Source organism: Arvicola amphibius, chromosome X, assembly GCF_903992535.2.
Source record: "Arvicola amphibius chromosome X, mArvAmp1.2, whole genome shotgun sequence".
In the NCBI taxonomy this organism is placed as follows: Eukaryota; Metazoa; Chordata; class Mammalia; order Rodentia; family Cricetidae; genus Arvicola; species Arvicola amphibius.
The window spans coordinates 10,066,358-10,094,127 of NC_052065.1; the positions used below are offsets into that span (position 1 = coordinate 10,066,358).

General features: G+C 43.5%; 1 protein-coding gene across 3 annotated transcripts; it reads left to right on the forward strand.

The window, feature by feature from the left end:
* Asb11 (ankyrin repeat and SOCS box containing 11) lies at positions 1-25,812 on the forward strand. Of its 3 annotated transcripts, none has more exons than XM_038317099.1 (7): positions 1-181; positions 9,856-9,935; positions 14,582-14,689; positions 19,086-19,236; positions 21,164-21,298; positions 23,220-23,411; positions 25,688-25,812. In XM_038317099.1, the coding sequence occupies exons 1-7, from the start codon at positions 1-3 to the stop codon at positions 25,810-25,812; spliced, it is 972 nt and encodes a 323-aa protein (XP_038173027.1). The 3 variants fall into 3 exon arrangements, with proteins under 3 accessions (XP_038173027.1, XP_038173028.1, XP_038173029.1); XM_038317100.1 differs by having other exon boundaries at positions 14,633-14,689; XM_038317101.1 differs by lacking the exon at positions 1-181 and adding an exon at positions 1,118-1,211.
* Positions 25,813-27,770: the final 1,958 nt, after the last annotated feature.

Genomic DNA, 27,770 nt, shown 5'->3' on the forward strand with positions numbered 1-27,770 from the left:
ATGGAAGATGGTCCTGCTTTCTATGGCTTTAAAAACATTTTTATGACCATGTTTGCAACGTTTTTTTTCTTCAAGCTTTTAATTAAAGTTTTCTTGGCTCTCCTAACCCATTTCTATGTCGTCAAAGGAAACAGAAAAGAGGCAGCTAGGATAGCAGAAGAGATCTATGGTGGATTGGCAGGTAAAAAAATCCTTGAATTTATTCCCAACACCTCCAAAATTCCTCCTTGAAAATTCAGAGGAAGGGTGTTTCTAGAAGGTAAGCGTTCCTTGTACTTTTGTGCTGAGTGCATAGATTAAAGTGTGCCCTGTCACTTGAAGTAGCAACTGACGTCTGCACCAATTGCTGGAGGATCTTCAGCTTTATTTTCTTGGAAATTGGTGGGTCTGGTCACAGTTAGTATGTAAGTAAACAGAATAGTGGGTTCTAAAGGCTATCTCGAGAGACTTTCTACTAACCAAAAGAATTCTTATATAACATTATTGTTCTGCAACACTTTGAGTCAAACTAACAAGAAAGGGCACTGTGATAAGACTGTTTTTCCTTGGGAAATGAAATGACCGATTAATTTGATTGAAAAGCAGTCAGTGTGGCGTGTATGCCTAGTGTGGCTCCTTTGCAAAGGGAATTGATTGACCATTTTTTCCCAGGAAAACATCATTAAACACATTTATATACAAGTGGCACCACAGAAAGCACCAAAAAATGGAGGTTTCCTCCCACTATGAAATTGCTACAATTTGGTTAAAACATAAAACATCTCGTGCTTTGCAGAGGCCAGTCTCCATCCCTTTTCAGAAACAATTCGCCTTAATCGCGGTGACATAGCGCAAAAGTAACTGAAGCAGATAGGCCCTCATTGCTGGGACTGCCCCTTCACAGAGGAGGAGCAGGCTTTATTCATAAACACTGTCCAGAGTTGCTGTATGTATTTTTAGTGTTCCCGGGGGTTCCTGGATTGCATCATGCTTTAGTTGGTGTCTGTTTCAATTTGCGTCCAGGATTCTCTTTCAAAATAGACATGCTTTGGGATTTCAATGCTCTAGACAGCTTGGAAAACGCTGGGCATCAGTGGCCTTACATAAAGACACAAGAACTCTAAGGCAAGCCATCAAAATGCTTCAACTAGCTGGTGAAGGAAGTGCCAGAAGGCCTGGACTGTGGAAAGAGATCTCTTTTGGGGATTATATTTGTCACACATTTCAGGGAGGTATGTAACTGGTGGGGGGAAAAAAACATTAATGCTTCGTTTTCGTTTCAAATGAAGTGTGATCTAGGAAGGTATTATTGACTTATAAATTTGGGCTGGGACTTCCTAGCATGTGATGCTCTGTTCGATGTGTCATCCTTGTGACTTAAATTAGGGACAGCCTAATGGGGATAGTTCCGGCAGAGTGTGTAAAAGGTTTTCCCCAGTTGTTCCCGTGCGTGACTCCTGTCTTCGTCGTCCTTAGTGAAGTGTACTTGTTAGGGAGTTAGAGGACTCAGAACCTGTGTAAGCATGCTGTGCATTTTAATCATTAGATTATAATCTGGCGCCAGACTTCCAATCTCTTGAAGAGACTCATTTACTCTCTAGCACAGCCATGTTGTTCAGGCTGTTGGGATGGTGCCCATTTCCAGATACTCTTAAAAGCAGGTGCTGGTGAGGCTAGTACATGTAAGTCTAGTTTATTTATTATTATTATTATTATTATTATTATTATTATATATGTGTGTGTTTATGTGCTGTATATGTATTTGTCTATGTATATGTGTGTCCTATACCTCTCACATGTATGATAATACACTCAGATTTGATGTCTTTCTAAAATAAACTGATAGTTACATACCCAAAACATGTTTTTTTTTCTTTTTTGCATGATCCTAACAGTTACTTTTCTTTTGCCATTATTTAGAGTTACCTATATAAAGCAGCAGCAGGATTTTGTGAGCCAGGAATAGTGGCGCACACCTTTAATTAAAGCACTTAGGAGGCAGAGGCAGGTGGATCCCTGTGAGTTGGAGGCCAGCCTGGTCTACAAAGTGAGTCCCAGGATAACCATGGCTACCTAGTGAAGCCCTGTCTTGAAAAAAAAAAACCAGGAAGATATTTGTGACAGTGTTATTCTCAAATCAGAAGTCACCTTTGTGGTACATTTGTCAGACAAAGGTTTGTTTGGAAAATACATGATAAATACTCAGTAAGTTAGTGAATTGACTTAGCAAGACTCTCAGCTCAAGGCAAAATTGCTTGGTTCTTCTAGTGTGCAAACATATTTGCACCAAATGAAAAGGAGAAATTGCTTAACCTGAATCCCGGCCGCGTTTGCTGCCAAAGTTGTAGCCATAAAATTAGGTGGGGATTTAGAAGATGGAACATTTTACAGTTGCAGATATAAGCTTGTAAAATAATAGAATCTTTTCTTAAAAAGAAAAAAAAAGCCATTTTAAGGGAAGGGCTAAAACATTAGTTCATTTTCCAATTGCTACATTCAAAATCATTTTTTCCCCAAAGGGATTGATTTTTACTGGACAGCCACCCCTGCCTGACTCCTGTCCATTCCACTTCAGTATTCTTGCCTTTGTTCCTTTTTGTTTTGTTCCAGCACATATGTAGTCTTTTGTCTTATTTAATTCCCTCTTTATTTCCTTCAACCGTGGCCTGTCCTCTGGTTCGTACCTCAAGGGCCTGCTGACTGTTTCCAGGTGGGAACAGCGAGTTCCTGGCAGAGGTTCTGCCTCCACACCTGTAGCTCAGCGCTTCGGCTCCTAGTGGGTTCAAAGAAGCTTTCTTAATCCAGATCACTAACCATACTTCATCTTCCTACGAGAACTGGATGTTCTAGTTAATAATCACTTAACTCCATTATATTATAACATTTCAGGGATCTCAGAATTTGCATTATGTCCTCCCTCCCTGCACCGAGCGAACCCCGTGTTCTTAAAAAATCTCATCAAAGTCCTTATCATTATTGTGATTCAGAAATAAGATTCATGACTTTGTTCTCTTGGATAAATGCCACCGATGTTGCTTCCTACGATTTCAACGCTTGAACAAAAATTGTACACCATGTGGACCAAATATTGTAAACAGGCCGTCTTCTAGAATCATCTCACATTGTTATTAAAATTTGACAAGGGGTAAAGTCCTTGTATTAAATCTAAAATAATTACTGGCTTTTATTTTGAATTCTTGGAACTTACACATATTCCATCTAAATGGATTTTGTTATTAAATAGATAATTTGGGGGGGGGTTGTCATGAATTTTATTCGAAGTCTCCGAGAACCAGAGCCACAAATCAGAGTTTGAAAGACGTGAGGTGAAAATGCTCTCAAACACCTCTTCAGGCGCGAGCATATTTGTAAACTATCTTCATAATGTATTTGTAGCCCTGTGACCCAGGCAGGGCGCCAAGGAAGTAAAAATAGAGTATCTTAAACGGGAGGAATCGAGTCCTATTTAAGTATTCATGTACTTGGAGAGCTTGGTTACATATTTACTAAAAGCAATGGAAAAGTTTTGAATCTGCCAAATAGCCTTAATCCTTAATGTTTTACAATCTGCTCCAATTTGCAGCTAAGAAGGGTATGAGATACTGTGTTGGGAACAAGAATAAAACAAAGCCACCTGCACTGTGACAGATTCAGGAACATAGTTGTGTGAAAACCCTAACAGGTTCTTTTTTGGGGGGCAGTCATTCATAGTGGGACAGAAAAGGTTATTTCTTGGAGGGCGATTTTGTTTCCAGTTGAGAATACAGCAAATTTATTGCACATTTTTTTTTTACAAGGTCCCACTATGCAGCTGTGGCTGACTTGGAACTTCCCAGGCTGGCCGACCTCGAGTTTACAGAGATCTGCTAGCTTCCTGAGCACTGGGATTGCAGGTGTACACCACCAATGCCCATCTCAAACTTTGTTTCCCCTGGACAGCCTCAATCTGAGGCTGTTTTGAAACTCTCTTTGTAGCCGAGGGTGACCTTAAACATCTGATCCTTCCTTGGGCCTCCTTCTCTAGAGTACAGCATGCTCCAGCTCCCCTGGGTTAAACAGCACAGGGCTTCCTGCATGCGTAGCCAGTGCTTTTCCAGCTTAGCTGCCTATATGCCCTGCAACTATTTCACACTCTCAGCAGGAATAATCAGATGCCAAAGCATCCCGATACAAGTGAATGTAGCACAAGATAGGCAGAATTTAGAGACCAATTGTTCTTAAAAACAGAACAAGGTCTTTTCTGAATTTTTTGTTTGTTTGTTTGTTTGTTTTTGTTTTTCGAGACAGGGTTTCTCTGTGTTGCTTTGGAGCTTGTCCTGGAACTAGCTCTTGTAGACCAGGCTGGCCTCAAACTCACAGAGATCCACCTGCCTCTGCCTCCCGAGTGCTGGGATTAAAAGCGTGCGCCGCCACCACCCAGCTTCTGAAGTTCTGATCCCTGGCTTTTGGTGTTATTTCTAATGCTTACTAAGCCACGAGACTTTTTTAGTAGGAGCAAAATGGAAAATGCTTGTCATTCATTTTGGGGTGTTCTTATGCATAAAGCAATATTCTCCCTTTCTCTCATGGAGGGGTCATTGGGGCTTGAGGCAATAGCCTGGGTGAATTGTCCTGGCGTGCTGTACAACCTGAGGCCTGGCCATGGAGATGGGGTTGCAAAGCAGAGATGAAGTGAGGAAGAAACCCAAGGCAGCCACCATTCCCTCTTTCTTGGTGCAGTGGCAGGTGGCAGCACCTGGCTTATTCAGGTGACCTCAGAATCATGGGTGGGAGTCAGGGGGGCATCCCAGGATACTGCATTGCTAAGTAGACACTAGCAGAGGTAAGCAGCTGTCAGTGGGTGAGCAAGCAGCTGAGCAGCAGGCCTGGTGGTACAGAGCTCACATGCCCAAAAGACGCCTGCAGCATTTGGCAGTAGATCTCATGACGCTGAAAGTCCCCCACCTCTAACGGTGACAGACTCCCAACAGAGACAGACTTTCAACAGGGACCACGGTTCATCTCCTGGGGGGAGATTGCGTGCAGCTCTTTCCATAGCTAATTGTTCATGTTTCCTGGCTGTTGCCCCATCCTTTCTCCAATTTGTAAGGAAAGTCAGAAGAAATCAGGAGGGTTTTTGTTTTGTTCTCGTTTCCTCAGTTTAGAAAACGTATACTAAATCCTTTTTTTGGGGGGGGGGAGTTCGAGACAGGTTTTCTCTATAGCTTTGGAGCCTGTCCTGGAACTAGCTCTGTAGACCAGGCTGGCCTCGAACTCACAGAGATTCACCTTCCTCTACCTCCCAAGGGCTGGGATTAAAGGCATGCACCACCATTGCCTGGCTCAAACCCAATTTTTTAAAAACTAATTTTGGTGCCCTAATTTTCATTTCAACAGTGAGTAGGAGCACTACAAATGCTAGCTTATCCTGTGACATGCTGAGGCCCAGTGCTTGGGGCTGATTGCCTCCCCCAGGTAACTGGGAGTCATCTGCCCTGTCCCCCTTGGTTCTTTTCATCCACAAAGCAGTAGAGAAAATGATACCTGGAAGAAAGAGGTGGGAGGCCCATGAAGAACATGCTGTCCCTTGAACCTCTAGCTGCTTGGTGGACCAGAGAGAGCCATGTTCTCTGCTGGGAGCAGGGAGAGATGCTTAGGGCAAGTTTAGGAAGGGGTGGAGTCATTTTAAAGACCCGAGTACAGAGAAGTCCACAAGGGTTTAGTGAACACAGACAGGGCCGGCACTCATAGCATGAGAGACTTCTGTCAGTATGGCTCCTACCATGCCCACTTCTCGTCAGCCCTCATCCCTCCTCAGTTTGCTTTTGACTCCTAATACTCAAGGTGAGTGCGCATTCCTTCTTTCCGTGACAGAAACAGAACCCCCCAGTGCTGCCTTCTTTGTTTTGGGCTGTTTTCAACTCATCATTATTCTCGTGTGCTTTATCCAAATACTGCCTAGGGTTTGGGTCTAATGGGACTGATAAATAATGGAACATTACGAGAGAATCTGGAATTGGCTAATGGATGTGCTTAAGGCTCTTGCTTCTCACAGGGCAAATGACCATCAGAGCCTGCGCAGAGGCAAGTTGTAGGAATGACAAACCCAGTTCATGTTGATATCCTAAGCTAATACTTTTAGGAGTCAGTGGCTGCTGTAGTCTTGTTTTTAATGCTTGAACAGGTTACCTCTACAACTTGAGTCTCCCTTACATGAAATGCTTGGAACCAAGAAGTTTTAGATTTCAGATTTTTTTTTTCTCCCAGAGTTTAGAAAATTTGCTATCTCGGAGGGGAGGAAACCCTAGTTTAAATACTAAATTCATCCATGAAATTTCCTGTGACATTTAAAATAATTTGGGGACATGAATCTGGGTTTCATGCGGTGGAATTTTCTATTCTATGCGTGGCAGTGTTGTGTCGGCGCTCCAGACGTTTGGGATTTTGGAGTGGTCCAAAATTTTTGACCTCTAGAGTAGAAATGCTTACCCCGGAGTTCTTCAGCACCCCGGGCTGACTAGCTAGCATTAGAAGAACAGAATGCCAAAGGCACGCTGAAGAGTTGCTGCTTCCGTTGCTCAGGCTGCTGAACTGCTGGGGTGGGTAAAGACTGTCCTGAAACCCCGAGGGCCTGTGTTCATGCCCAGCGTGTTGGAGGCAGAGCTGCCAAGGACTGAGATGGAGACTAACGATGAAGGCAAGGAGATATGCAAGGAGATTCAGGAATGCTCTGCTCCGCAGCTGGACTCTGTCCTCCGAGCTGACCATGTCATTAGTAGAAGTGATTTGCAGCTAGTTTTTATCTTCAGACATGGTATGAAAGTCTACGGTATTCAGTAAATGAAAATGAGTATACAGAAAAAAAAGGCTAAGTGAGCCATGTCTTGAAATTCAGTTTTCATTGTCATGGTGGATAGCCAAGCAAGGTCCACAAGATATAAACTATATGTAAAACAAATAAAAAATTATCAGTTAATTTGACTTAAAAGTTCATTTTCCCCTTTATGTCCATTTTTACCATTTTTTTTTTTTTCTGTTTTACTGGTATAGAGTGCTTTGGGCTCCCCTTTTCTACAAGGTATAATTTTTTGCTCTCAGGGAAACTTGTCTGAAGGTGTTAATTTGGGTGTCCTTAAGAGCCAACGTGATGCAGATTTACCAGCTATGCTTCGCTCCAACTTGATTGGCTCTCTCACACCATCAATCTTACAAAGGTCCCGTTCTTCTCCAAGGACACGTCACCTCCGTTTTAGTTGGTCCTTGGAAACTCTGAGGGGGCAAAGGGTGGTACAACGAGAAACACTTCTCTTTTAAGCAAAATGTCACACTCACCAGCTGTGGGCCAACTCAGAAGCAGAGATGAAACACAGCATATGTTTGTTTATAACAAGCCCTTTCTATTTTTTCTTTATTATAAAAGCATTTCACATTCATAACAGGAGTACAAGATGACAAACCATTTTTATCTATTTGTTTATGTTTTTCTTGGTTAAAAAAATTATTTTCTGGAATTAATTTTAACAGAAAAGTTACAAGATCAGTACAAAGAATTCCCAGTCTCTCGCCATTCATGTTTAGCTAACTGCCCCGATAATATCTCTTCAAGCAAAGGGGTCCCAGGTCAAAGAGTGCATCAGATGTTATGCCTTGCCTTCCACCCTCACCTTCCGTCTAGAAAAGGTCCCTATCTCTTCTGCAACTGGCTCGGGGCCAATTCATTTATTGACTGTCCCTAGGTGTGAGCTGCTGCATGGTTTGCTCCTAAGAGTCAGGTTATGCTTTGGGGGCGTGAATAGCACAGACAGGATGATAGGATTTTTTTAACATTGTGTTCCCTCTCATGCCAACCATTGTGGCTTGTGGCATTTAATCAGATGGCACATGGTGCCAACTTGTTTTTTTTTTAATTTTTTTTTAACCAATGCTTGTGTTTTTCTTTGAAACCTGGGCTGGTCAAGATTATTTCTACAATTTTTCTCTAGTATAAAATACGCACATTCCCTTTATAATTACTATAGTGATAATTTGAACCCAATCCTGTTATTTATTCTACGTTTTTTTTCAGTTAGTGTATTTTAGGAAAAAGCACATTGTCCATATTGATGTATTACGTATATCAGCAAGGACTTACAGGTTCCTGTTTTGATAGCATGTATTTTCTTACTCTCTGCTTATTTTGGTGGGCAAGTTGTCCCATATTTGACTAGAAGAAGCCCTTCTGTGTCATCCTGTATCTTTTCAACATCTTCTGTCTTTCCTCATCCTTCATTTCTGTTAGAGGCCACACCACACCTGCAAGTGCACGCATGTGCTTGCGCCCCCCCCCCCCCCCCCCCCCCGCCACCTCCAGCCTGGAGTCAGCTATTTCTTCAAAAAGCCCTGGTTTAGATTTTCTCTTCACTGTCTGTCTAAATTTACTCTTATGTTTACATGTTATGAAAATCATATTTTCATACCACTTGTTCCAGTATCACTCCAACCCTGTCGAGTGCATTGTTAACCCCCTTCAGTTTTCTAACCAGACTCCTCTAATGGGAGAGATGCGCTGGGCTCTAATGTTGATAGGAGGCTTCTTGAAATGCTTGCGGCTTCCAATCTCATCCTCAAGGCTCGTAGTGTTTTAAATTTGCACACTTCCATTTCTGGTGAGATTTTGTTTTTAACAAGTTTGTTGACAATGGGAAACCTGAACCCTGGCCACCATCGGGATCACTTAGAAGACACTGACCAGAAGGACCCATGGTATTAAAGAAAGCCCAAGTGCATGGCATTCTATTCAGTATGGAAAGAAGATAGCCACACTTTTAAAACTGTGCAGAGTTTGCAAACTGGAGCAGGTCTGTTTCCAAAACAAAATATTGTCCTTTGGGATTTTTCTTATGTGGTTACTTCTCAAATGCCCATCGAAGCTGATCAGTCTTAGCGGCAGAGAAACAATTACAGAAAAATAAATACACTCATAAAACAGGGAGAAGCCTGTCCCTTAGAGAGCTGCCCTGCAATGTCTACTTATTAATCGATCACGAATGGCCTTGAGCACCAGACTCCGTGGCTATCCTAGACTGGCCTTCAGAGAGCCCTGCCAAACAGATTACTGTCTCTCTGGTTTACAGCTAAGAAAACTGAGGTTCAGATGCTTATGGCAAAGGCTGCTTTTGGCAGAGAGTGGTTGAAGTAGGACGTGAGCTCAGGCAGCCTGGCTCTACTGGCCCCATGTGCACAACTTTCTAGGGTAAATTTTGGGGGATCATATTATCTGAAAAGGGTATTTTACATTAAAATACATAGATATTATTATCAAAAGAATCGGAGAAAATTACTTAAGCAATTCAGGAAAACATCTTCCTTCCTTCCTTCTTTCTTTCCTTCTTTCCTTCCTTCCTTCCTTCTTTCCTTTCCTCCTCCCTCCCTTCCACCTCTGTGTCCCTCCCTTCTTCCCTTCCTCCCTCCCTCCCTTCCTTTCTTCCTTCACTTTTTCTTTTAACTAAGAGCTTCGCCAAGTGTTCTTCCACTGAGCCGTATTTCAGGTCTCTTTTCTCATATTTCTTTAGGTTTACAAAGCATAGGCTTTGAATTTGGGGGGTATAGATGGAGGTGAGATAATATTATGGGAAATAGAAAAAAACCTAATTGGTTCATTTAGTCCTTCACTTGACCTTAGAGTTACCAAGGACAAGCCCTTAGTTTTATTTAAAAAAAAAAAACAAAACAGTATTCCATGTTAAAACCACCCATGGAAAGGCAGCAGGAGCCGAGGCACCCAGCTCCTTGTATCCAGCAAGTTCTGATGCATGGTGCAGGTTGGGTTCTTTTCTTCCCTCAAGAGCCACAGCGGGTGGACAGCATGAACAGCTGCAAGTTTCCTGATCTTGACCAGAAACCTGATTTGTGTTTCAGACTGCTGGGCTGACCAATCACCACTCCATGAGGCTGCAGCCCAGGGGCGCTTGCTGGCTCTTAAAACTTTAATTGCACAAGTAAGTAAGACTTTGTCCTCTGTGCTGTGGCTCTAATCTACAATCTCTCTGTATTTAGCATTGGCCAAAGCTGTGACTGCCATTCCAGACGTCTTCTTCTTGCCCCCACCCACATCATGGGCTCCTCTTGCCTCTGCTTTCTCTAAGAGCTGCTTCAGTTTCTGCCCACTTCTCTTCCTTTCTCCTTTGGGAAAACTTCCTGACAGGAAGTTTCTCTCTAAAGGACAATGAAGGGGATCCCCAAATTTATGTCATGCTAACTCACCTCATGCTCTTTGAGATTGCATTTGTTGGCTATTGATGTGCTATGAATCTCCTCAAAGCAAGGTGACGCTAATCAAACAACAAACACTCGGATTCTTGAAGTTTCTAAGGGCTTGGGGATGCAAGTTCCAGTCAGGGAAGTGGCAGCTAGGTCATGCGATGATTCATGGTGGGGGGAGGGGCGATCTGTTTTCACACACAGTCTCAGGGGCTTCACAGGGCTGTGTTAGGAGGTAGCAGATGACTTTCTCCAGAGAGGGTGCCTAAGAAGGAAGTCCCATTTTACAAAACCTTTATTTTAATTTTATGTGTATGGGGATTTTAGCTGCCTGTGGACTATGTGCATGCAGTGCCCTCGGCAGCCAGAAGAGGGCACCTGATTTTCTGTGACCAGCGTTTCAGACAGTTCTGTGCTGCTCTATGGGTGCTGGGAACGGAACCCTGGGTCCTCCGGAAGGGCAGTCAGAGCTCTTCACTGCTGAACCAGCTTCCCAGTCTTCCTAGTCTTGGAAGTGGTGTCATTTCGTTCCCTGACGCTCACACTTCGAGGAGAAAGCATTACCCAACTGAGGCAGCGTTAGGAACTGGGCATCACTGGGTACCACTGAGAGGGTGCCCACTTCAACAATGCACATTCCAAGTAGGCTCTGAGATAGGTTAGTCGTCAGATAAATCTTAGGGCAGATTTAGCTATTGGCGGCACTGGAATTTTGTTGCTGACTGTATCCCCCACACGTAGAACAAACATCCGAGTAAAGATTTATGAAATAAATGAAAGTATACCCTCCATTTTCTTTCTTTGTTTTGGACGCGACATGTGAGCAGAGGAAGTGAGTCACCGTGCTTTCTTTCCCATGGCCCCTCTATCACCTAACCATTCAAAAATGGCTTCCTCTTTTGGATTTAGCCAGCTGGGATAGTGATATTTTGTGTGTGTCCCTCTCTTTTTAGTGATTCATTACTTTTGTTCGGTTTTACATTTTGATTTTAAATTTATTTTTTATTGATTTCTTTATTCTGCAAAATATCTATGTGTGTGTGTGTGTGTGTGTGTGTGTGTGTGTGTGTGTGTGTGTAGGGACAGAGGGGGCATGCCGTGGTGAGCATTTAGCAGGACCACTGGTGATGGGTCTCTCCTTCTACCATATGGGGACCAGGATCAACTTAGGTCATCAGGCTTGGCGACAATTGCCCTTACCTGTGGAACCATCTCCGTGGCCACTTGTTTGTGAGACATAGTCTCAGGTATCCCAGGCTAGGCTCAGCTTTCTAGCTGGAGTACAAGGTGACCTTGAACTTTTAACCTTCCTGCTTGCACTTTCCACGTTCTGGAATTCAGTCGAAGCATGTCCCTCACCAATTGATGCTGGACTGAGGCTCAAACCAGCCAGACAAGCACTTCACCAACTCAGTTCCATCCCCAGCTTCACAGTTGTGCCATTTCTTAAAAACAGCGTCATCTTAAAGCCTCTTGGTTTGAGCTTCAGCACTTAGTATTTCATAGTTTTTTTCTTTTTTTGTTGTTGTTGTTTGTTTGTTGAGATGGGGTTTCTCTGTAGCTCTGGAGCCTGTCCTGGAACTAGCTCTGTAGACCAGGCTGGCCTCGAACTCATAGAGATCCTCCTGCCTCTGCCTCCCGAGTGCAAATAGAGGCAAAGTGAAACCAGAACTACTAGCAATGATGGACTTTGTATTTGGTCTTGTCACTAATTTAGTCTCCCCTCAAGCTGTGTTTCTGACTCAACGCAGGGCATCACACACTAGACGGCTCTCCACCACTGCCTTTCCTCCCTGCACAGGGCCTTCTTAGGCTCTGAGAGTGGCCTTCAGGCCCTGCATGTGCTAAGCAAGTGACCTACCACGGAGGGCTCCTGTTTGTTTATTTATTTTTGCTTTGCCGAGACAGGATTTCTCTGTGTAGCTCTGGCTATCCCAGAATTCACTCTGTAGACCAGGCTGGCCTCTGCCTCCCCAGTGCTAGCGTTGGGCTTAAAGGTGTGCGCTGCTGCCACCTGGCTTGTTTCTTTATATGTAAGCACTTTAAACAATCATGGGATTCTAGCCCCCTTTTGTTGTTTCTTTGCTCTTTGAGACAGAGTCTCATGTTGTTTGGACAGGTCTCAAAATTAGTAGAGGCTGACCTCAAATTCATAATCTTCGTGCCTCGACCTCCCAAGTGCTGGGGTTATAGTGGTGCCCCAGCAGGCCCGGCAATGATATCGCCACTACTCTGAAACTTGTTATTTTAGTAGTGTGATTAAGTGAGTAAGGGCATCACAGAGAAGGATTGCACTTGGTTTGCTACAGACTCACTTCTTTGCTCTTTGTACTAGTCAAACATATAGTCTCCTGTTATTGAAGATTTCTTTATATTTTTATTTTTGTGTGTGTATATACGCATGCCACGTGTGTCTTAGTGTCCTTGCAATCTAGAAGGAGGCATTGGAGGCCTTGAAGCTGGAGTTCCAGGCAGTTGTGAGCAACCTGACATGGGTACTGGGAACTGAACTCGGGTTCTCTAGAAGAGCGGCAAGTGCTTCAACCACAGAACCACTTCTCCAGCCGCTTATACTCCACTTTTTTTTTTTTTTTTTTTTTTTGGTTTTTCGAGACAGGGTTTCCCTGTAGTTTCTAGAGCCTGTCCTGGATCTAGCTCTTGTAGACCAGGCTGGCCTCGAACTCAGAGATCCACCTGCCTCTGCCTCCCGAGTGCTGGGATTAAAGGCGTGCGCCACCACCACCCGGCTATACTCCACTTTTTAAAAGAAAAAAAAAATTATTGTGTGTCTGGCAAGTCTCTTTACCCATGGAGCTAGCTTGCTGGCCTATATATTCTACTTTTAGAAGCTTGTTTTACATTTAGGCCCTGTGCTAAATGTGACTAAAACATTCAGCCACCTTGAGTAAATGCGATGAAAGCATTAATTCAGGACCGTCTTGCTTGTCGCATGTTGTCACTGACAGCTAGGTAACCTCAAGTCTTACAAACGATTTGCATTGTCTGTAGGTCCATTTTCTCATGCACTGTTAGGAGTCAATCTCGATCGCTGTTTCTCGACCTGTGGCTTGCGACCCCCTCGAGGGTCAAATGGCTATTTCATAGGGGTCACAGATCCGATATCCTGCACATTAGATATTTACATTATTATTCATAACAGTAGCAAACTTTCAGTTGTGAAGTAGCAATCAAGCAGTTTTATAGCAGAGTCACTGCAACACGAGGACCTGTATTAAAGGGTCGTCACAGCGCTAGGAAGGTCGAGGACAAATGACCTTCTTGGTGGCACTTCTCCGGTGCAGAGATTTCGTTTTGAACTAGTACAATGCTGCCACCTCGTGGACTAGATTATTTTAAGCCATTTTCTTTCCCACTCCTTTTTCAGTTTTTCCTTTCCTTTCCTTCCCTCTTTTTCTATTATCACCGAATATCAAGTATTCATTTCTTAAAAGGAAATCATATATGGGGAGGATAAAGGAAAAAGGGAAAGACCTCAGTTGTGAGATACATAGGGCTTTTGAAGCCCTGTCCTTAAACTTCCTTTTCTCAATACTCCTTCACCAGAGAAGTTTCTATAGGCTACATGTTTGTGTGTATTATACTATATATATACTATCCAATAATAGGCACACAGATCAAGCATTTGCCAGTGGGACAGACCCGCCTGCCTCTGCTTGAGTGCTGGGATGAAAGCCTTGTGCCACTATGTCTGGTGATTATTTTTTTCTCCTTCCCTAAACCAAATTTTTAGAATATTCCATGTTCCCAGCTGAAATTTCAACATGCTTTTTGTAGTATGACATTTTTTCTCTTGCTTTTTTGTTTAAATTCCTTCTTCCCCAGTAGACTCTTGGAGGAGAGGAGAGGGGCTTAGGCCATAAATTTCAAAGACCTATGTCCTAGCACATTGCCTGAATCAGAACAAATGACTTTGAAACTCTATGCTGTGTTTAAAGTTTTTTATTCTCTCTCTCTCTCTCTCTCTCTCTCTCTCTCTCTCTCTCTCTCTCTCTCTCTCTCTGTGTGTGTGTGTATGTGTGTCTGTGTCTGTGTATGTGTAAATGCAGATAACCTAGGAAGTCAGAGACATCAGATCCCCCAGAAGCTGGTGTTAAAGGCAGTTGTGAGCAGCCTGATGTGGGTGTTGAGAACCAAGCTTGGGTTCTTTTTAAGAGCCACGCTTGCTCTTCAACTCTGGACCATCTCTCCAGTCCCCAGTGCTGTGTTTAGAATCCCATGGTCATGGCTCCTACTCTATTTTATACGGCGCTAGGCGCTAGTATCACTGTTCTCACCCGCTTTTCCAAAACAGAAACGCGGTGAGCGCCATTCTTGCTTTGCTGCACTGGATGAGGCACTTCACTGTCTTCTCTCCAAACTGCAGGGGATCAACGTGAATCTTGTGACAATTAACCGGGTCTCCTCTCTCCATGAGGCATGCCTTGGGGGTCATGTGGCCTGCGCTAAGTTCTTGCTGGAAAATGGTGCGCAAGTGAGTACTGCCCCAGCCCTGCCCAGCACAGCTGGATTTGTCTGTCCAGGTCCATCGGCTAAAACACCTGGGGAGGCACGCCCTTCCAGAGTGCTTACTCACCGAGCAATGGGAAGGTCGAGCCCTATCCGGCTTCCTCTTTTCAGCCTATATAAGCCATGTGTGGATATCCAGATGAGGTCATTGAAAAATATTTTGTTGATCTCCTGAGTAAACTGGGAGCATGGGGACCATGGGAGAGGGTTGAAGGGGGTGGGAGAGGAAGGGAGGGGAGTTGAGAAAAGCGTAGAGCTCAATAAAATCAATTAGAAAAAAGAAAAAAAAACATTTTGTTATAAAACATAAATAATGAATTTCAACAGACCAATGAAAGACACTCAATTCAATGCTCCAAGTCAACCATACTTTTAGGTATACATTACCAAAGTAAATGAGTTTTAGGTATAAAACACATTGTGTTTTAGTTTTGTCTATTGCAGTGATAACACACCTTGATAAAAGCAACTTGAAAGAGAAAGGGTTCATTCTGCTCACAGTTCAGGTTATAGTCCATTCTGGCTGTCAGGGAAGTCGCAGTGTTAGGAATTTAAAGCAGCTGGCTACAGTAGTCCAAAGGCCGAGGAAAAGAGCAAAGGTTGCACCGTGCAGTAGTACTCAGATTGCTTTCTCCACTCTGAAGAGGTCTAGGATCCCCTATCAAGGGAATAGTTCCACCCACAGGGGGCAGATCTTCCCAGGCTGCAGATGTGTTTCAGTGGACCTGAAGTTTCCTTCCTAGTACCCATATTGAGCAGCCAAGTTAACAATGAACCCTTACCATACAAAACATAACTTAAACTTTACTTCTAGCCTATACCTTAACTTTCCAGAGAAGGTTGGAGTTACTTAATATTATCACAGCTTCTGAAAATCTCAATGACATTGTATTTTGTTACCAGATAGCGTTTTCATACTAATTCTACTGTCCGACCTAGTCCACACATTGTCCTAGCCCTTGTTTCATGAGCTATACGATCATTAAGTGCTTAGTGATGATTTTCTTCCTCATCTAGTTGCAAGTTGGGTTACTGTGTATAGAAGTGAGTCTTCAAGTCTTCTGAACCAGTTTTCCTGTGTCCTCATGGTCATTCCCACATTTGTGTTAGGTGGCCCATCTCTAGGTCACTGCTTTATTAGCTCATGGGTGACAATGCAAGCGAGGCTATGTGACCTTTTGTCAAGCTCTATGCTTGGAGTCACAAGTTTATTGTTAGTGGGAAATGGTAGACATTTCTCTTTTTAGGACAATGTTTGGGGGGGACGACAAAGAGAACAATAAGGCACCATATTCTTTTGATAATTTTCATAAAGAGCTGATAAGTGCTCCCTCCCATCATTTCACAGTTCCCTTAGAACGAGGAAAGGAGTAGGAGAAAGCGAATCGGTCAGTAGCTAGCTGACCCATCAGTGCCCCAAACTCAGCCCACCGGAAATGTACATGTCACTTCCTTCCTTCTCCACGGGCTTCTTATTTTAGGTTTCAGTTTCAGAGATTCGATACAATTTCTTTCTAGTCTCCTAGCCCTGGGAATCATCTTTCATCTGCCAACACCCTATCTAGCTCATCATAAAATCTGGCTCTCCTCCCTTCCCATTTCTCAGATCTATGTCTTCCTTTGTTTTTCTGCCATAGTGATGTGAGGAATTTATTGTTTCATCAAAAGTAGTTTGTGTGTGTGTTTCTCCCTTGATAAAATTTAACTTACTTTGGAAGAGGTAATTATTTTACCTTTGTTTTCAAAGCATTGGCAGCCGGGAGCTGGAGAGAAGTTCCGAGCCCTAGCTGCTCTTCCAGAGGACCTAGGTTTGATTCCCAGCAACCACGTGGTGGTTAACAACCATCTGTCGCTCCAGTTCCAGGGAATATGGCTCCCTTCTCTAATCTCCATAGATGCTGGCACACATGCAGTTCAAATACACACATTCAGGCCACCCCCGCACCCACACACACAATAAAACAAAAAAATAAGACATTGGCAACTAGTCAGTGACATGAAGTAAGAGAGAAAATGAGAGTGAATCAAATAAGAAGGTGGTATTTTAGGTATTTCACATAGAATAACTCACTTGATCTATCAATGATACCATGAGGTTTTAAATTTTCATAAAAGGATTGTCTTAGTTAGGGTTTCTGTTGCCGTGAGGAGACACCATGGCCACGGTAACTCTTACAAAGGAAACATCTAATTGAGGCAGCTTGCTTACAGTTCAGAGGTTTAGTTCATTATTATCATGGTGGGACATGGCAGTGTGCGGGCAGACATGGTGCTGGAGAGGTAGCTGAGAGTTCTACATCTTTCAGGCAACAGGAAGTGATCTGTGACACCCAGAGTAGCCCACCCCCACAGTGACACACTTCCTCCAACAAGGCCACACCTCCTAATAGTGCCACTCCCTTTGGGGGGCCATTTTCATTCAAACCACCACATTCCACTCCCTGGACCCCAAAGACTTATAACCATATCAGAATGCTAAAATGCATTCAGTTCAACTCCAAAAGTCCCCACAACCTATAACAATATCAAACTCAGTTAAAAGTCTAAAGTTCAAAGTTTCTTATGAGATTCATTCAATCTCTCAACTGTAATCCTCTGTAAAATCAAAATAAAAAAGCAGATCACATACTTCCAACATACAATGGCACAGGATATACATTACTGTTTAAAAACACAGAGAAGGGAGCCCAGTGAGAAAATATTGGACCAAAGCAAGACCGAAAACCAGCTGGGCAAGCTCCAAACTCTGTGTCTCCATGTCTGATATCAAAATGCTCTTTAGATCTCCAACTCCTTTCAGCTTTGTTGACTGTAACACACTTCTCTTTCTTGGGCTGGTTCCACTCCCTGTACTCCTTGGCAGGTATCCTATGGCTCAGTCATCTCTAACATCTTGGAGTTTCCAAGGCAATCCAGGCTTCAACCTCACAGCTTCACACAATGGTCTCTCCAGGCCTCCATTCAGGGACACTCATGACACATGCCTTGCTTTAGTGGCTTTCCTTAGCCACAGGGGCAATTTCCATAGACCCTTTCTTCTATCCTTAACTTCAGAACCACATGGCCTAAGCTGCCAAGTTCTGCTGCTTAGTGGGCCTGGAACACGCCCCCTCATTCAGTTCTATCTTCACCAGCTGTCTGTTTTCCTTCACTGCCTAAGCTCGACTGTTCTGGAACTTGCTCTATAGACCAGGCTGGCCTCAAACTCAGAGATGTGCCAGCCTCTGCCTCCCAAATGCTGGGATTTTAAAGTCATGCACCACCAGACCTAGTTCCAAACTTTTCTTTAGTTCCTTTTCACAAGTTGGACATTTAGCTGTGTGGGATCCTGCCCTGAGGTCACCGCTCCCTTTATTCCAGTTCTTAATCTGTTTATCTCCTTGAACACAGGACTTAACACTATTAACTTAACTTCCACTTAACTCCACTCCTTTTCTCTTCAAAATTTTCATTTTCTTGCCCCTTTTCATTATAGATCTTCATTAGCGTTACCATTAATAACCAACCACATGGCAGAGTCTATACTAGGATGCTTTGAGATTTCCTCTGCCAATGGCATTCATTCAGATCTCTTCACTTTAGCCTCAGGCAGACTTTTCGGACAAGGGCAAAAAGCAGCCACATCATTCACCAAAATTTCACAAGAGCGATCTCTAGGCAACATACTAAAATTCTTCTCTGAAACATCTTGAGGTAGCCCCGCCCCCAATCCATCAACTCAAACTTAGCACCCCTGTCTTCCATGCTCCTGGTAGTATGGCCAATTAAGCAGCACTTAAAGCATTCTACTGCATTCCTAATCCAAACTCCCAACGTCCATATTTCTCCAAACAAAAACATGGTCAGGTCTATCACATTAATACCCTAGCTCCTGGTACCAACTTTTGTTTTAGTTAGGCTTTCTATTGCTGTGAAGAGGCACCATGACCACAGCAAATTCTTGTAAGGCAAACATTTAATTGGGGCAGTTCACTTACAGTTTGGAGATTCAGTCAGTCCATTATTATCATTTTGGGACATGGAGGCATGCAGGCAGACATGGTGCTGCTGAAGTAGGTGAGAACTCTACATCTTGCAGGCAACAGGAAGTGGTCCTTGATACTGAGAGTAGCTTCAGCAAACGGGGCACTCAAAGTCCATCCCCACAGTGACACACTTGCTCCAACAAAGCCACACCTACTCCCACAAAGCCACACCTACTCCAACAAGGCCACACCTCCTAACGGTACCAGTCCCTTTGGAGAGGTCTGGAATGCTCTCAGTCCCTCATCATCATCATGAGGGGATTTCTCCAGGCACACACATAGGAGTACGCTCTTGGTGACAATTTTACTGTGAGTTTTGCTCTGCCCCAACATTAGGTCAATGGACTGACAGTTCACGGGACCACGCCACTCTTCAACGCCTGCTGCAGCGGCAGTGCGGCCTGTGTCAGCATGCTCTTGGAGTTTGGAGCCAAGGCCCAGCTGGAGGTCTACCTGGCTTCACCTATCCATGAAGCAGTGAAGAGAGGTAAGCAAGCCACTCCAGGGCACACCCGACAGTGCTGGGTTGATTGCACTTTACCTAAATTAAGGTCTGGTGTTGGTCCTGATGTTTTCAACTATGTCTGGCTGCCACCACATCTGGGATTGTATACTCACTTCTTAAGGCTGTTTACATTCAACTCAAACTAGGCTCAGTTTCTGTTCGGCCAGGAAAACTGAAAGCGATAAGAATTATTCAGAAATAAGTATTTGCCAGCTACCATGTGTTCACTAGGCACGTTTTGGTTCTGATTATGTTACCTCTAAAGAAAGGTTGGCTAAATTAATTAGCGATATTAGCTATTAATTTTTAAAAAATTTTTGCATATATGTGTGTTTTGCCTGCATGTATGTATGTATCCCCCCGGCACTGGAGGCATGGGATATTGTGAGCTATCATATGGGTGCTAGGAACTGAACCCGAGTCCTCTACAAGATCAGCATGTGCTCTTAACCACTGAGCCATCCTTCCAACCTCAGTGGTAAAACTTTTGAGGAAACATGTAAAACGATCATCAAACTTTCATCTGTACCTCAGAAGCACTCCTTCATGAAGAATTAGTTGACATACTGCAAATTAATCGTGTTTATCTAGTCATTGGGCAAAGTCTCCATAGAGCAGGCCTGTGAGTTTGTAAGTTCATTTGAATACACTCTGTACCTGAAGCGTTGGATTCTTCCCCATCCGTGTCTTCTAGTCTAACCAAATAAAGTCACAGCTTCTCTTACAGGGGTGGATAAAGAAGAGAACGAGAACTTAGTAATGGATCGGGAATGGGACTGAGCTTTAGTTTAAGTGCGGGTAATAACGGGGTCGTTTATCCCTCTGCGTCTTAGAGCCATCCATTTGTACAGTGGTGGCTTCATGCTAGCGAGTGAGTTCAGCTATGTTCCTTAGAACCTGAGTCTCACTGCAGTTACCCCGGTACTGAAAAAAAAAACTTACCCTGCAGGAAACATGTTCATGATTTTAGTTTGCAGACTTCTGCCATGATTCCCAAAACAAAGTGTTTTTCTTCTAACACATGGGGGAAAAATTGTTACTTCTTTTTTAAAGATTTTTATTTATTTATTTTGTGCACATGAGTGTTTTGCCTATGTGTGTCTGTGTGCAGCACACATTTCCGGAGATTGGAGTTACAAACAGTTGTGAAACACCATGTGGTGCTGGGAATTGAACCCAGGTCCTATGGAAGAGCAACAGCCAGAGTTTTAACTGCTGAGCTATCTCTCCAGCCCCCCGAATCTCTGTTATTTCAAAAGCCCAGTCTGGAAAGCAGTCCTGAAATTCTGGACATATTCAACAAGTCCCTATTTGAGTGAGGTTATCTTTTATGTTATTTTTTTAGTTTCTTCTTCTCATATATTTTATTAAAAAATTTACTTTTCATTTTATATACAAATCCCAGTTCCCCTCCCCCCTTCACCAGCCCCCACCTTCTCCTTCCCACCCCCTATTAACTTCTCAGAGGGAATAAGGCCTTCCTTGAGGAGTTGAACAGAGTCTGGCATACCAAGTTGAGGCAGGACCACCCCCTCTTATAGAGGCTGAGCAAGGTATCCCACCACGGCAATGTGGCTCCAAAAGCCAGTTCATACACCTAGGATTTTGGGAGTGAGCGAGTCCCATATGTTGTTTTTTTGTTCTGGCTTTGTGAGGCATTTTTTTTTTGAGGCAGCGTTTCTCTGTGTAACAGCCTTGGCTCTCCTGAAAGTCATTCTGTAGACCCAGCTGGCCTCGAGCTCACAGAGATCTGCCTGCCTCTGCCTCACAAGTGCTGGGATTAAAGGCGTCACCACCACCGCTGGGCAAGTGAGTTTATTTATAAATTATTATATATTATTATATATAATATTATATAAATATTATAATTATATAATATATAATTATAAAAAATTATATATTCCACCAGGTCACAGAGAGTGCATGGAGATTCTGCTGGCGAATAATGTCAACATTGACCAAGAGCTTCCTCAGCTGGGAACTCCTCTGTATGTAGCCTGTACCTATGAGAGAGTCGACTGTGTGAAGAAGCTTCTAGAACTAGGTAATTGTTAGAACAGTTTTAGTGAGATGAAGCTGCTAGACTTTTTAAAAAAATGAATCTAAAGATTGCATTCTTTTCTGTTTGCTTATTTATTTTTATTCATTTTGCATCCCAACCACAGTTCTCCCTCTCACCCCTCCTCCCCCCTCAGGCCATCCCCAATTGACTCCTCCCAAAGGGCAAGGCCTCCCATTGGGGAGTCAACAAAGTCTGCCCAAATTACATTGAGGCAGAATCAACCCCCTCCCTACTACATTAAGGCTGAGCGTGGCATCCCACCATAGGCAATGGGCTCCAAAAAGTTAGCTCCTGTATCAGGGATAAACCTGGTCCCACTACCAGGGCCCCTCAGATAGATCAAGCTACACAACTGTCTCCCACATGCAGAGGGCCTAGTTCAGTCCCATGCAGGCTCCACAGCTGTCAGTCTAGAGGTCATGAGTTCTCATGAGCTTGCTTCAACTGTCTCTTTAGATTTCTCCATCATGATCTTGACCTCACTTGCCCATATATTCCCTTCTCCCTCTATTCATTTGTATTCCCAGGCTCAGACTGGTGCTTGGCTGTGGATCTCTGCATCTGCTTCCATCAGTTACTAGATGAAGGTTCTATGGTGACAATTAGCATAGTCATCAATCTGATTACAGGGAAAGGCCATTCCAGGCACCCTCTCCACTATTGCAAAGACTCTTAGGTGGGGTCATCCTTGTGAATTCTTGGGGAGTTCTCTAGCATTGGGTCTTTTACTAGCTCTATAATAGCTCCCTCTAACAAGATATATCTTTCATTGCCCTCCCTCTCCATCCTTTCCCAACTCGACCATCTGGTTCCTTCATGTTCTCATACCCCATCCCCTCTGCATACCGCCACCCTTGTGGTTTACCCAGGAGATCTCATCATTGTTATCAGATTAGAAAAGATTCTGATTGCATTGGACACTTGAAAGCTAGATGCACAGCTCATCTAGAGAAACACGTATTCATCTCTCAGCTCTGCTTCCATTGATGCTAGCCTTATGCAGCCAGGATGCTTCTCCCCGATTGTGGCAATATGGCTGCCACAAACACTTGGGCTGTAACAAGAAGGAATATTGGCTCTCTTTGAGTTGCATGCATGGCCATCTCTGAGGCAATCGATTGACCTTGGTGGCCAAGGGAATACAGGCTACTGATGGGCTGAGGGCTAGATTCCAGTTTACCCTGCAGTCATTAGGCTTCTCTTAGGGTACATGGGCTGAGACTCTGACAGGAAGATGCTTTTCCAAAGGGAAAATTAAGTATAGAATGCGGTGGCCATTTGCAGCAGATCCTCCTCTGTCCTGCTAAGACAGTCATTTTTCACTTCAGAATGTCATATAAAGAAACGACCATTCCAGGGACAAGTAGAATACTCCAAAACTATCTTTTGATTCATGATTTAAGGCACCTAGCTACTGATGTAAACTTGTAATCTATAGGAAGAACCTTTACTTGAGAAATTTGATCTCCAAGATGTTTTTTATTATTTATTTTATTCATTCATTTACTATTTTATATTGATTTTAGAAATCTTTTTTGAGTTTCCAATAATATAAATGCTAAACAAGTTTCTTTCTGTCTTTTACCAAAAAGTCCCCCTAATAACTATGTAACAGGAACTTCAAATATTTTGCTTTTGTTACAATTTGTGTGTGTGCACGCATGTGTGCATGCGTGCATGTGCGTGTGCGTGTGTGTGTGTGTGTGTGTGTGTGTGTATGAAAGCACCTAACTTCATTTTTCTCCAAACTGCTTGGGAGTAGTCTTTCCAGGCATTGCGGAGGTTCTAGGCTTAAGTCACATAGTCTCCAAGGCTGGTTAAATATGCCATGGCATGTAAGATGCTTTTATATACAATAATAGCTCATGTGTCAGCATTGATTGTGGTTATCTGCTCTATTAAGGAGCCAATGTTGACCACGGCCGGCGGCTGGATACCCCACTGCATGCTGCAGCCAAGCAGTCCAGTGTGGAGGTCATCAACCTGCTCACTGAATACGGGGCTAACCTGAGACTCAGAAACTCCCAGGGCAAAAGTGCCCTTGATCTTGCTGCTCCCAAAAGCAGTGTGGCGCAGGCGCTCCTGCTCCATGAAGGTAAGACAAGCCGGGTAGGGTATTTACTTCTTCTCCCTAAGCATGCTTAGACTATTCCCCATTTTTCCCTTTTCCTTATAATTAGGGATGGTATTGTGGAAAGGACCAAGTCCTGGATGCACTGCAGTGTGTCCTAAGACTTTTCTTTTACACTCTGTGTTTATTGTTGCATTTTATTTTCTACAAGAAATTAATCAGCAACCTTGAAATGATCCAAGAGTCATGTTCATTATAGGACAAGCCCACAAATGAATACATCAAAGGTCGACTTTGTAACACTAGGAGGCTGCTCGTGGGCAAATTAGAAATAACTCCCATGCTGCTAATAAGGAGCATCAATAATGGCCAAGTATATAGCTTGTGGTCTCATTAGATCAAATCCCCCAGTAGCACCATGGCCTCCTTAACAGAGGGCTAACCTCAATGAGTTCTTGGAAGCACTGAGAACCTCATAGAAGCTTATGCTATCTGTATGAATAGAGAAGTGAAGGAGAGCTATGAATGAGAAAAGTGAAGAAAAGAGGAATCGGCTTCCAGAAGGTCACACACCTACTAGGAAGAAGCTCTAGGATGCTAAGCAAGCTGTTTTCTGCCAGAAAGAGCACTCTTGAAGTTCCAAGTCCTTAACCCAAATCTCCTGAAACAATTTACATAGCAAGGGCTCTCACGTTTTGTGAAATCACTCCCAAGGCCGGTGTCTGGCCCAATGAAATGGCTGCTTTATTGTTTTGGAAATAGTTTTTCATCAGTGCTTTAAGAAAATCTACTGTACGCTGGGCAGTGGTGGCGCACACCTTTAATCCCAGCACTTGGGAGGCAGAGGCAGGCAGGCGGATCTCTGAGAGTTCGAGGTCAGCCTGGTGTACAAGAGCTAGTTTCAGGACAGGCTCCAAAGTCACAGAGAAACCCTGTCTCGAAAAACCCAAAACAAAAACAAAACAAGAAAACCTACTGTGCAAATAAACCACCTGGGGCCCTTTCCTAAAATCCATGTTTTGATCAAGGCAGTCTAAGCAGGGCCCTAAGCTCTGTATATTTAGCAGGTTCCGATCCTTTAACTAGCACCGATCCATAGTAGTCTGGATGCCTAGGCCATCAATAAATGCTCTTTCATTTGAGACGCCACTCGAGGGATAGTGGCCTTGCTTACCAGATGCTCATTTGGAAAGTACTTTTGCAACTGGTCGATGAGAACATAGCTGGTAACAGTTTCTACATTTTTCTTTTCTTCTCCCCGCCACCCCTAATTGGGAGTGTTTTCGGGCCCAGGGTTTACTTGCATTCCTTATTAGCAAGCTCCTCTTTCCTCGAGCTTCATAAACACAGACATTATTTTTGAGCTTCTCCAAGAGAACTGGACAGTTTGTTGTATTACTGTGTTCTACTTAGCTACTTAGTTTCTGAGGTAAGGCTTGCCCCAGATTTGAGGGGCACTGGGTAGGGCTCTTTGCCATTCTCAATCCCCAACTTTTTATCTAAAGATAAGGGTTTGCTTCTCTGAACAGCTCTGGGTTGCCTGTTCCTCGTCCACAGCAATCTTGAGTGGCCTCTGGCTGTTTGCATGTGTAGTCTGCTCTTTTTCCTGGTTTTCATAATGCCACTGCAGTAGGGCTTTACCTACAGTGAGGGTTTGTACAAGCCAGTGAGTAATTAGAGCCGTGTGAGGAAGTCTTTGCTGAGAGACAGGTGAAGAAATAATGGGATAATGTAAATGTCCCTTTATAAGTAGATTCCAAGAGACTGAAATTCAGGGACCAATGGGGTCGAAGTGATTAGAGTCCTTTGAGGTGGAACCCTTGCAAGAACAGAGGGCCCTTTCAGGTGGGGGTGGTGAGAGCCAGGTCTACCACATAGGGAGTTCATACTGGAAGGCTCCGGAGGATGCTCTTTGGTCCTTGGTTCAGCTCCTCGCATTGGCTGTGTGACCACAGAGGTGCCACTTCCTGCTCCCACCCTCTCTTCTGAAGCTCTCTCGTAGGGCTCAGAACCCCAGTGCTTTTTACTTCAGCCAGCCTATCACGTCCATTAGCACAGGCAATCATGAGTTAGATAGACTCGCCATAGATCCACACTTTTTCCGAGCCTGTGTTCAATAACACAGTCACTGCTGAAGGCTCAATAAAGGACGCCCTCTACAAAAGGGCAGAGCAGAATCCTCTGCTGGAAGCATTTACCATCCTTTGGTAATTCCTATCCCATTCAGCTAAGCTTCCAGTAGTCAAATCTCCTTTTCTACCCCACCGTGAGGCTCATGCCGTTTTTATTCCCTCTCCCAGGTCCACCTGCTCTTTCTCAGCTCTGCCGCCTGTGTATCCGGAAGTGCTTGGGCCGTGCATGTCATCAATCCGTCTGCCAGCTAGGGCTTCCAGAGCCACTGGAAAAATTCCTCTTGTACCAGTAGTTGGGAATGTGTAGGTTGTTGCCTGCTGTAGTAGACACACTCGGTGGCTGGCTCACTATCCTATAAATCAGCTCACCCATTTAGAGTAACTCTTCTATAAATCCAAACACTTGGGGTGAGCAAACTCCTGGTTAGTTTAATGGTTGTCAAGAGGCATCCAGAAATCTTGTAGTTTTTAACTCTTGTTAATCAACTTAAAATGAAACTGAAATGGGGGGAAATAAAAGGCTATTTTCGGGTGATTCAGGACTCTCGAGCACATGGGACTGTGTTCAGCATTCTGAGTATTGCATATACACAGGTAGATATGATTAAAATAAATGCTAAGTACTTAAGAAATGTTCTTGATTTAGTCCCTTTCCCAATATATTTTGTTTGTTGTTTTCCTAAAATAAATGTCTGCAATGATTTTGATTTCTCTTGGTTTTTTTTTTTTTAACATATATAAATAGCTAAGCAGGGCTAGAAAGATGACTCAGGAGTTAGGAGCAGTTGCTGCTCTTGCAGAAGACTTGGTTTGATTTCCAGAACCTACAGGTCAGCTTCCAACTATATATAACTCCAGTTTCAGAGGATCTAATGCCCTCTTCTGGCTGCTACAGGAACGACACGCACATGGTGCATAGACACATGCAAGCAAAACTTCTGCACACATAAAATAAAATTAAATGACTCTTTAAGAAAACAACTAAGAGACAGGTGGTAATTCATGCCTTTAATCCCAGCACTTTGGAGGCAGAGGCAGGTGTATCTCTGTGAGTTTGAGGCTAGCCTGGTCTACCAAGCGAGTTCCAGGAGAGCCAGGACAGAGAAACCCTGTCTCAAAAAACCCAAAAACCAAACCAAACCAAAACAACAATTTTGGAAACCTCACAATTAAATGGGGACTCAGGTAACTTTAGTCTTGTTGAATAAGGAAGATTTTGAAGAGATTAGCTCATCCACAGGTTGAAATTGATTACTCATTGTTTCAGATATTAAATGTACACACACACACACACACACACACACACACACACACACACACATTCTTCTGGAGGTATCACTGATTTTAATATATACCATAGAAATACAGCAACAAAAACAGCATGGGTGTAAACAGCAGGCACATTCATCATTAGAATAAAAATGAAAACCCACATGTAAGTCTACACTCTCACAGCCACATGATTTTTGACAAAGAGACTAAAAGACAGCATCTTCAACAAATAATTCTGGTACGACTGGACGGCTGTATGTAGAAGAATGCAAATAGATCCATACTTATCAACCTGCATTGTAGTGTGGAGCGGCGGGCTGCGTTCCCGCCCCCCCCCCACCAGCTAGCTTTACACCCGAAATAATTACATGGCGGAAACTGTATTCTTTTAAATACTGCCTGGCCCATATTAGTTTCAGCCTCTTACTCACATCTTGACTAACCCATATCTAATAATCTGTGTAACACCACGAATGGTGTCTTACCGGGAAAGATTCAGCATGTCTGACCTGATGGCTGGCTTCATCGCATATGGCATCTCTCATCTCTCTGAGGAGAGACACGGTGGTCTGACTAACTTAGGAGAGGCGTGGCCTCTGACTGAGCCATCTACCTCACTTCCTTCTTCCTGTTCTGTCTACTCCCCCCACCTAAGGGCTGGCCAAGGCAGTTTCTTTATTAAAACAGAAGACCCTCCCACATCATTGCATAAAACTCAACTCCAAGGATTTCAACATAAAACCAGATACACTGAACCTGATAGAGGAAAAAATAAGGAAAACATTTGAAGTTAATAGCATAGGAAATAACTTTCTGAACAGGATAGTGATGGCACAGTCATTAGAACCAATCATTAATAAATATGATATCATAAAACTAAATAAAAAGTTTCTATATACCAAAGGACACCCTCATTCCAGCAAAATGACAGCCTACAGAATGGAAAAAAAACTTTACCAATTATGCATTTGGTAGAGGG

Coding starts and splice junctions, on each gene's coding strand:
- Asb11 (XM_038317099.1), top strand. CDS start 1: ATGGAAGATGGTCCTGCTTTCTATGGCTTTAAAAACATTTTTATGACC. Junction 9,936..14,581: donor TTAAAACTTTAATTGCACAA/GTAAGTAAGACT, acceptor TCCAAACTGCAG/GGGATCAACGTGAATCTTGT. Junction 23,412..25,687: donor GGCGCTCCTGCTCCATGAAG/GTAAGACAAGCC, acceptor TCCCTCTCCCAG/GTCCACCTGCTCTTTCTCAG.